Source organism: Gopherus evgoodei, chromosome 4, assembly GCF_007399415.2.
Source record: "Gopherus evgoodei ecotype Sinaloan lineage chromosome 4, rGopEvg1_v1.p, whole genome shotgun sequence".
NCBI classification, from domain to species: domain Eukaryota; kingdom Metazoa; phylum Chordata; order Testudines; family Testudinidae; genus Gopherus; species Gopherus evgoodei.
The window spans coordinates 109443209-109452939 of NC_044325.1; the positions used below are offsets into that span (position 1 = coordinate 109443209).

The 9731-nt window shown below is 42.6% G+C and overlaps 1 protein-coding gene across 1 annotated transcript; it reads right to left on the bottom strand.

The window, feature by feature from the left end:
- Positions 1-1539: 1539 nt before the first annotated feature.
- On the bottom strand, positions 1540-6430 carry LOC115650487 (serum amyloid A-5 protein-like). Its single transcript, XM_030560529.1, has 4 exons — positions 6376-6430; positions 5921-6039; positions 3838-3976; positions 1540-1747 (listed from the first exon to the last, which is right to left on the bottom strand). Exons 2-4 carry the CDS (start codon positions 6021-6023, stop codon positions 1606-1608), a joined length of 384 nt encoding a protein of 127 aa, XP_030416389.1. The 5' UTR covers positions 6024-6039; positions 6376-6430; the 3' UTR covers positions 1540-1605.
- Between the last annotated feature and the right edge of the window lie 3301 nt (positions 6431-9731).

The following is a 9731-nucleotide window of genomic DNA, read 5'->3' on the forward strand; positions in this document are numbered from 1 at the left end:
GCAGCCCTGCCCCCCACATACAGCGCCTCAGCCGCGCCACAGCGCCCCCTGCAGCCCTGCCCCCCACATACAGCGCCTCAGCCGCCCCACAGCGCCCCCTGCAGCCCTGCCCCCCACATCCAGCACCTCAGCCGGCCCACAGCGCCCCCTGCAGCCCTGCCCCCCACAGACAGCACCTCACCAGCCCCACAGCGCCCTCTACTGCCAACAAATTGTCTAAGATTTGACGCCTTTTGACTGTGCACTTTTACCCTAAAAATTGAGGAAAGGCCTTAAAAATTATTTGAACAGAGTCATGCTAAGAACCCCCCACTGCACCGCTGCAAATTTGTTTGAGCTTTGCTTCAAGAGTGGGACTAGTGGCTAATTACATTGTTGTTGTAGCACTTAGTGCTCCCTGGCTATTAGAGACACAAGGTGGGTGAGGTAATGTCTATTATTGGACCAAATGTTGTTGAAGACACAAGCTTTCGAGTTGCACAGAGTTCTTCTTCAGGACTGTTAGGCCGACATGATTTTGACATTTTTAAGATTCCTTTGTTTTTAAGTGAAGATGCTAGGGTTAAATGCACTAGCAGAAAACTCTAATAAGGCTATTGTCAGCTGCCTGGTAACTATCCAAAGATTGGGATGCATACAACCAGAAAATACTGGTTTCATTTTGATTTGGTTTTGTGCTTCTCCTTTCCTTTACTTTCTTTTTGACTTCAAGTTGTGAGCATTGAGCCTTTTAAACCCTACAGTGTTTCCAAGATTTTATCAATGTACATTAACTAGTCCTGAACTTAGTTTTGTCACCCCTGTCTGGTTCTGTTTCCACTCACTCCTGCTCTTCGGCAACAATGGGAAATTTCATCCAGTGATGACTCTGATCCAGCCTTTTTAGCCTGACTTCAGACGGAACAGGGGTTCTACCCACCTGACAACAATAAATATATATTTTTTAAGCATAAGCACTATTACTGCTTATTAAAGTGGACCTAGACTCCCAGTACCATGGAAAATGTGTTTTCATCCTTTCATTTCAAATGTTAGCTTTCCTCCTGACCTGCCCCCAAAATTTCTGTTTTTGCCATGATACTTAAACCTTTGTATGGTGGTTTTTACTCCCCAAACTAATTAGCCAGGTAGGATGGTCTTATAATTAGAGGACTAGACTCCATTCCTATCTCTGCTGTAGACCTCACTGTGATGTGAAGAAAGTCAATTAACATCTCTGTGCCTTGGATCCCTGACTGTAAAATGGGGATGATAATAATAAAAAGAAGAATTACATTAATGAATCCAAATAATTCAATAGCATGTCTCTGAGAGTGTCCAGTGCCCGCAGCTTCACAGGAATATGCAAGAAATTGAGTAAAGGACCATCATTAAATAATCTGGAAGTTTCTTCCAAACCTGGGGCAGTGAAGTGTTACCTTTGTCCCCGAATCATGAAGATTTGTATCCGATATTGTTTTTTATTATTTCTAATGTTGCTTAGGGTGCTTGTAGCTGAGGGTGTTTGTTCATTCATTGAGAGCTTCAGAATGCTAAGATTTTATTCATTGTGGTTTTGCACAGCTAGTAGAAAAATTGAACCACTGTAAAGTATTACAGACTGCATTAGTATTTCGAGGGAAGGCCCTTTGGTCTGTAGTGGTTTGGGTCTTTTCCACTTCTGCCCCATTCATTTGCTTCCTGGTCTTGATGTGTGTCTTCTGCTCCTCTGCCACTAATGCCATCCTGCCAACCTTCCCTAGCATCACTGGAAAGAGGAAACAAAGATTATCTTAGACAGTTTATTATCAAATCTCAATAACAATCATTTACTTTCCACTTATCCCCCACAGCTTAATCTCTACTTTTCCATAAAATTGAGGACCCGCACAAATACCTCACCAACACAAGTTGTTCCAATAAAAGATATTAGCTCAGCTACCTTGTCACACACTGTCATAAACAGATAGTTAAGGGTTAATGTCTCTTTTACCTGTAAAGGGTTAACAAACAGTGAATCTGAAACACCTGACAAGAGGACCAGTCAGGAGACAAGATATTTTCAAATCTCAGTGGAGGGAAGCCTTTGTTTGGGCTGTTTCCCGGGGTTTTTGTTCTCTCTGGGTTCTGAGAGGGACCAGACATGTAAGCAGATATCTCCAAATTTCTGAAACAGCCTCTTCTGTTCAAGTTAGTAAGTACTAGTTAGGAAGGCGGTTTAGTCTTTTTATTTGTTTTCTTTATTTTCATATGTATTTGCTGGAAGGAATGTATCTCTGTTGCTGAAACTTGTATTTGTGCTGGGGGGAGGATTTTCTCTAGTGTCTATAAGCTGAAAGACCCTGTAACATTTGCCATCTTGATTTTACAGAGACAACTTGTACTTTTTTCTTTCTTTTATTAAAAGCTTTTCTTTTTTAAAACCTGATTGATTTTTTGGTTATCTTGTGTAAGACCCCAGGGGAGGGAGTCTGCACTCACCAGGGAATTGGTGGGAGGAAGGAGAGAAGGGGGGAGGAAAAGCCTGATTTCTCTCTATGTTAAGATTACTGTCTCTCTCTCAGGGAGAATCTGGGAGGGGGAAAGAAAGGGAGGAGGAAGGTGATTCCTCTCTGTTTTAAGATTCAAGACGTTTGAATCACAGTGATCTTCCAGGGTAACCCAGTGAGGGGAAGCCTGGGAGAGGCAACGGTGGGGGAAAGGGTTTACTTTCCTTGTGTTAAGATCCAGGGGGTCTGGGTCTTGGGGTCCCCTGGGAAGGTTTTTGGGGGGACCAGAGTGTACCAGGCACTGCAAGTCCTGGTTGGTGGCAGCACTACAAGTTCTAAGCTGGTAATTAAGTTTAGGGGAATTCATGCTAGTACCCCATCTTTTGGACGTTAAGGTTCAGAGTGGGGGCTTATACCATGACACACACAAACACAGACACAAATCTTAACCTGTCTGTGAATAGCAGAAGTCATCCCAGAAGTGCATCAGTGCAGTAGTTGTGAATTAAAAAGCTTTCCCATTACTTGCCTCCACTAAGTTCTACCTACTCCTCATAAGCTCCTTTGTATCATAGCCATCATGTTCAACAGCAATATTTTAAAATAATTTTCCCTGGCATTACTGGAATGAGGAAACAAAGGTTATTTTAGACAGCTTATAATTAAATCTCAATAACTAAATTATTTACTTTACACTTTTGCCCTACACTTTAATCACTAATTTTCCAAAAACTGAGGACATGCACAAAAACCTCACCAACAGAAGTTATTCCAATAAAAGATGTTAGCCCACTTACCTTGTCATACACAAACACAGATACAAATCTTAGCCTTTTTCTGAATAAGAGGAGTCATCCCAGAAGTGTATCACTGCAGTAGTTGCGAATTGAAACTCTTTCCCATTATTTGCCTCCACTAAAATATACTGACTCCTCATAAGCTCTTCTGTACCATAGCCATCATGTTCAACATCAACATTTTAAAACAATCCTCATTAGAAGATTGCAAGTGAACCTATGATCATAGTTTCTTTGGATAAAATACCAAGGGCAATTTGAACTGGTTCTAAATTAAAGTGAGGTTCTGCAATTATTTAAATTTTAAAAGCCCTGGCGTGAAAATATCGGCCTCCTTGTACATAGTAATTGGATCTGATCTGAGAATATATCTAAATAGGTCAGCTCAGAAACCTCCTTTACAACTCAAAAATGGGCACGATCTTCACTCTTAGCCAGTTCAGAAGTCAAATAAAAATGTTCTTGCTTCACACAGGAAAATAACTAGTTATGAATTACAATGTACTTCATAGTAATTTGATTGCATAGCTCTTTACCAACTTTTAATTCATAATCCAAGTAGAATCCATTACCTAATAACTTTCGCTGCCCATTTACCACCAGGTCCTCTTTGGGCAGCATCATAATTCCCACGAGCATGGAAATATTTATCTGCATTTTTATAATTTGCCTCCCGCATGTCGCTGTATGCACGCAACATATCCCCAGCACCTGGAGAGGAGAGAAAGGATTATAGAGAAACTGCAAATTTAAAACAAAAATTTGAGGTTATTCCACCCACATTCTTCTGAAGTAGTCAAGCACCATTCTAATCACTTCACCACCAGAATAGTTCACTGTGAAAATTATTAGTCTTGAAGGGTTTTTTTCAGCCATAAACATTTGCCAAATTTGACCCAAGTTTGCAAAAAGTTGCAGTGCCCCCTGAAATTCATTTCCGGTGCATTTAGTATTTGCGCAAAAGAAAATTGCCCAACTTCCCATGGTACCCCGGACTCCCATTAGAGATACAGGGATTTGCAGCCATTTATGCTATTTTATTAACTCACGCTTCCACCAGGTGACATCTTTGGAGAAGAAGATGAAAGGGAGTTCCTTAAGAAGGATCGCACAAAACCATGGAATCTCCATAAAATTCTGTTGCAATATCTTTGGGGAATTCTTTAGGGGTAAACAAACCTTCAAATTTCTCTCAGTACTTTTCTAAGGGTCACCAGGACAATGGAGTAGAGATGTGATTCCAACTTAGAAACATCAGTCTCCTTTAGGGCTTTGTTTACAGCCAGTTTCTGCATCAATGTAACAATCTGTTTAGAAACCAATTTAGTTAAATCACTGCCACACTTAGGTCCATTTAAGCTAAATCCATTTAAGGCATTCTTGGAGTGTCTATTCTAGGGGTTTGCAGCAATGTACCTATCAATTTCTAAAGTGATGTAGACAGAGGTAACTGGGGACAAATTGGTGAGAATCTTTAGGCTGAGTGTACAATGTGAGAACAAGAATTCTGATTTCACAGATGTGAACCTCTGTCTACCACTACAGTTTAAAAAAATCACAACACTTCTTACAGCAAAAGGAAGAGATCATGAAGTATCAGTCTAAATGTAGAAACATGAGGATATTTGGGTCTAAAGAGTACAATGGCAAATAGGAGACAATAACTGGAATCAAAGACTATGCTGAGTTGATTCTTGAGACTAAATAAATCTGAACACAGTAGACCTTGTGCTCCACATAATTTGATCCACATCTCTATCCAGGAAAAGCCTATTATATCTCACATACATCCCTGATTGAATAAAACCTCTCTCTTCAGGAAGGGTACTTAAGCACATGCTTAAGATTTCTTAAACAAAGATGGATTTAAGCATGTGCTTAAGTGTTTTTCCTCAGTCAAGACCTAAGAATGCAGTTCTGCAAGGTGTTGAATGCCCTCAACTCACCAGACTGGGAATTAGAGAAGTTCAGCACCTTGCAGAAGATGCTCATTCCTGTAGTGCTGAATCAGGACCCAAGTTATCTGACCCCAGAAACATTTCCAGGAGGGGGAAGGAAAGCTTCTAAAATTATTCAACAAACAATTTACAGTATGCTGTATTTCCTTTACTGGGAATGGCATACACCTCTCACAAAACCAAGAACTAACAAATAAAAAGTAACCATTACTTATCAATGCATTTTTATGCCTCCAGATTTTACTAGACCCACTGAGATTCACATCAGGCAATTGCAACAGTTAAAGTCATATCATGGTCAGTTGGGTGCACAGGTTGCAGTTAAACATCTTGCTAAATGTTAAATGAACCTTGTCTGGTGAAAATATGTTTAATTATGATCCATAGGACTTAGTACAATCTATGGCCCATACCTGCCATCTGATTTGCTTTGATTCAGCAGCCTTGTGCTTGGACTCCCAATGAGGGACCTAAAACTGCATCTTTTTAGGGATCAGAAAAAAATGTAATGTATCTTTTTGTGAAGAACTGAGTAAATTTCTTATTTACCAGAATGTATCAAAAATTGTTCTAGAGCTCCTGTCTTTGGTTTAGCTTTGCTGAGTTTTTATTAATTTATAAATTTTATTAATAGCTACACCATTCTGCCTTTTGAGAACAGTTTGGATGTCAAACATGCAGTGAGTAAAAAGCATACCTCGATAAGCATCCGTTAGGAATGCTCCAGCATTAGTGAACCAGTTCTGCGCACTGACACAGAATACCAGGGACAATAACAATATGCAGTTGTAGAACTTCATAGTTCACTTATTTAGGCTGTAACAGAAGGAAAGTATATGTCAGAAAACTGGGCAATATTTTAAAGACTCCAGCCATAATGTAAATTCTTTTATAACTGCTTTGGAACAGGTACATGGATCTTCAGAGTCACACACAATTCTGAAGAGTTACCAAAGTGGTGATTTCTGCTCAGAAAAATGAAATCTTCTCTGCCATCACAGCACTAGGCTGGGAAATAAGTTATACATATAGAAGTTTTAGTTTCTGCTTAAGGTTTTACATCATAAAAATCACTAGTTCTAAGAAAAAAATTGAGTACCAAACTAGGTAAAATGGTACAAATATGAAGTTTCCATTTAGAATCAAACTTACCAGTGCTGTATTGCAAAGCCCCTGAAAAATGGAGTTCTTTCTGATGGAATCTCACAAGGAAAGATGGTTCTATATTTATAGGAAGCCTTATCTCAAAGAACAAATAGGAAATAATTTACAGAAACCTGACTAATTGGGCAATTCTTTGCTTGTTGAACGCCAACACTGCTTCTATTGTTCCCTTATTTTTTCTCGAAGCTTCCTGGTTTGAATTGGTCAATGTCTGTATTCTCACTATAGATCTAATAATTAATTACTTAACTAGTGCCTAACATGATGAACTATCCATTATTTACTGGAAGTTGTATGTAGAAGTTTTAAGTAATCATCCTGCATGTACCATAAATGCCAGAACAGTTATATAAGACGGTTACTTACCTCTCATAACTGTTGTTCTTTGAGATGTGTTGTTCACATCCGTTACAATTAGGTGTGCGCATGTCACGTACACGGACATCGGAAACTTTTTCCCTTAGCAGCTCCTGTCAGGACAGCAGAGGAGCCCCCTAGAGTGATGCCCTTATGGCAGTGTATGTAGTACCCTGCCAGCCCAACCCCCCTTTAGTTCCTTCTTGCTGAAGACTCTGACAGAAGGGAAGGGAGGTGGGTATAGTAATGGACGCGAACAACACATCTTGAAGAACAATAGCTACGAGAGGTAAGTAACTGTCTTTTCTTCTTCGAGTGATTGTTCACGTCCTTTCCAATTAGGTGACTTTCAAGCTTACTATTGGAGGACAGTAGGAGTCATGGAATGATTGATGGAAGGGCAGTTCTGCTGACCACCACATCATCTCTGGCCTATTGGTTGACAGCATAGTGAGCTGTAAAAGTGTACACTGAAGACCCAGGTAGCTGCCTTGCAGATGTCCTGGATGGGGACCTGCACCAGAAAGGCAGTCGAAGATGCTTGCGCTCTGGTTGAATGGGCCGTGATTGCTGAGGCTGGGACCTTGGCCAGCTCATAGCATGTGCAAATGCAGTCTGTGGTCCAAGACGATATGCGTTGCGCAGAAACTGGAAGGCCCTTCATTCTATCGGCTATGGCTATAAACAATTACGTTGATTTGCGAAAAGGTCTGCTGTGCTCTATGTAGAAGGCTAGGGCTCTTTGAACATCCAGCATATGTAGGCTACAGTGTCAAGGGCTCATGTGAGGCTTTGGAAAGAACACCGGAAAGCAAATGTCCTGACCCATGTGGAATTAGGAGACCACCTTGGGGAGGAATTTAATGTGCAGTCTAAGTTGCATCTTGTCCTTATGAAACACCATGTAAGGAGGTTCAGAGGTGAGAGCTCTCAGTTCAGACACCCTCCTTGCTAATGCAATGGCCACCAGGAATACCACCTTCCAAGAAAGGTAGAGGAGGGAACAAGTGACTAGAGGCTCAAACAGTGGGCTTATGAGTTTGGAGAGGACCAGGTTCAGGTTCCAGGTTGGGACTGGTGAGTGAGAATACAGGAACACTCTTTCCAGCCCTTTAAGAAAGCACCCCATCATGGGATTTGAGAACACCAAGCACACAGATTCTCCAGGATGGAAAGCTGAAATGGCTGCCGAGTGCACTCTGATGGATGAAAGAGACAGGGCCTGCTGCTTAAGGTGTAGGAGGTAGTCCAAAATAATTGGAATAAGAACCTGGAGTGGTTCAAGATGCTTGGGTTGGGTACACACCAGCAGGAAAGCCTTTTCCACTTTGCCAGGTAGGTAGCCCTTCTGGAAGGTTTTCTACTACAAAGGAGAATCTGTCTCACCGACTGAGAGCACTGGCTCTCAATGGATTTAGCCACGGGGTTTCCAAGCCATGAGGTGTAGAGACTGCAGGTTCGGATAGAGAAGGCGCCCGTGGTCCTGTGTGATTAGATCTTAGTAGAGGGGCAAGCTATTGGGGCTTCTACGGACAGCTCTAGGAGGGTCATGTATCAATGCTGCCATGGCCAGGATGGGGCAATCATGATTACCGTCGCCCTGTCCCTTTGAATTTTGAGCAGAACCCGGTGGACCAGCAGGATTGGAAGGAAGGCATACTTCAGCCCCTCGCCCCACGATATTAGGAATGCTTTATCAATCGAACCCAGACTGTGGTTTTGGAATGAGCAGAACTGAGGGCACTGTGTGTCACTCTTGGTGGCAAAGAGGTCTGCTTGGGGATAACCCCACCTTTGGAAAACTGACTGTATGATGTTCGATCTGATCAACTACTTGTGAATGTGGAAGGACCTGCTGAGGTGATCCGCCAGTTCATTCCGCACCCAGGGAAGGTAGGATGCTTCCAGCTGAATGGATTGGGCTATACAGAAGTCCCAGAGGAGAAGAGCCTCATGGCAGAGCGGTGAGGAGTGGGCTCCTCCCTTTTTATGTAGAACATGACAGTTGTGTTGTCTGTCAGGACTATCATGCTATGACCTTGCAAAGTGGCATGAAAAGTTTGGCAGGCCAGACGAACTGCCCAGAGCAAATTCAGGTTGCTATGGAGAGCTATCTCGTCTGTTGACCACATGCCTTGTGTCCTCAGATCCCCTAAGTGTGTGCCTCAGCCCAGATCTGACACGTCTGATACTAGCATCAGAGAAGGTTGGGGCTTGACAAAGGGGACCCCTGCACAGACTACTGGTTGGTTCAGCCACCAACACAGGGATTCTTGTACCTGCCCCGGAATCATTACTACCAGGTCCAGGGGGTCTCAGAACAGGTGAGCCATGCTTGTATGGGCCTGAATCTCAGTCAGGCATGCTTGACCACATACGTGCATGCTGCCATATGTCCTATCAGCCGTAGGCAACATCTGACTGTTGTGGTGGGTTATTGAAGCATTGTTCTGACAATCTGCTCTATGGCTTGGAATCTGGGCTCTGGAAGGCTTGCTTTTGGCTGTATCAAGTCTAGGACCACACCATGAACTCTATCCTTTGGGTAGGTATGAGTGACAACGTGGGTATGTTGAGGAGGAGTCCCAGCCTGTGAAAGATGTCCTTGATGATGGTCACTTGGGCCTGAACCTTATCCTTGGAATGACCTGTCAGTAGCCAGTCATCGAGGTATAGCTACACTCAACTTGTCTTTTTTGCAGGAAAACCGCCACCACTGCCAGGCACTTTGTGAACATGCGGGGGGCTGTGGACAGGCTGAATGGGCATACCGTGAACTGGTAGTAGTCTTGGTTTATTACAAACCAGAGGAAGCATCAGTGTGCCGGATGGATGGCCATGTGGAAATAGATGTCCTTCATGTTGAGGGCAGCGTACCAATCTCTCAGATCCAGTGATGGGATTATAGTGCTTAGAGAGACCATGCGGAAAAGGAGTTTGACCATAAATTTGTTGAGTCCATGAAGGTCTAAAATGGGTCGAAGACC

What these genes read in the sequence shown, in the direction of transcription:
- LOC115650487 (XM_030560529.1), bottom strand. Translation starts at nt 6,023, where the DNA reads ATGAAGTTCTACAACTGCATATTGTTATTGTCCCTGGTATTCTGTGTC. An exon ending in CCTAACGGATGCTTATCGAG is followed by an intron (nt 3,977 to 5,920) that starts GTATGCTTTTTA and finishes TCTCCTCTCCAG; the next exon opens with GTGCTGGGGATATGTTGCGT. An exon ending in TGGGCAGCGAAAGTTATTAG is followed by an intron (nt 1,748 to 3,837) that starts GTAATGGATTCT and finishes TCCTCTTTCCAG; the next exon opens with TGATGCTAGGGAAGGTTGGC.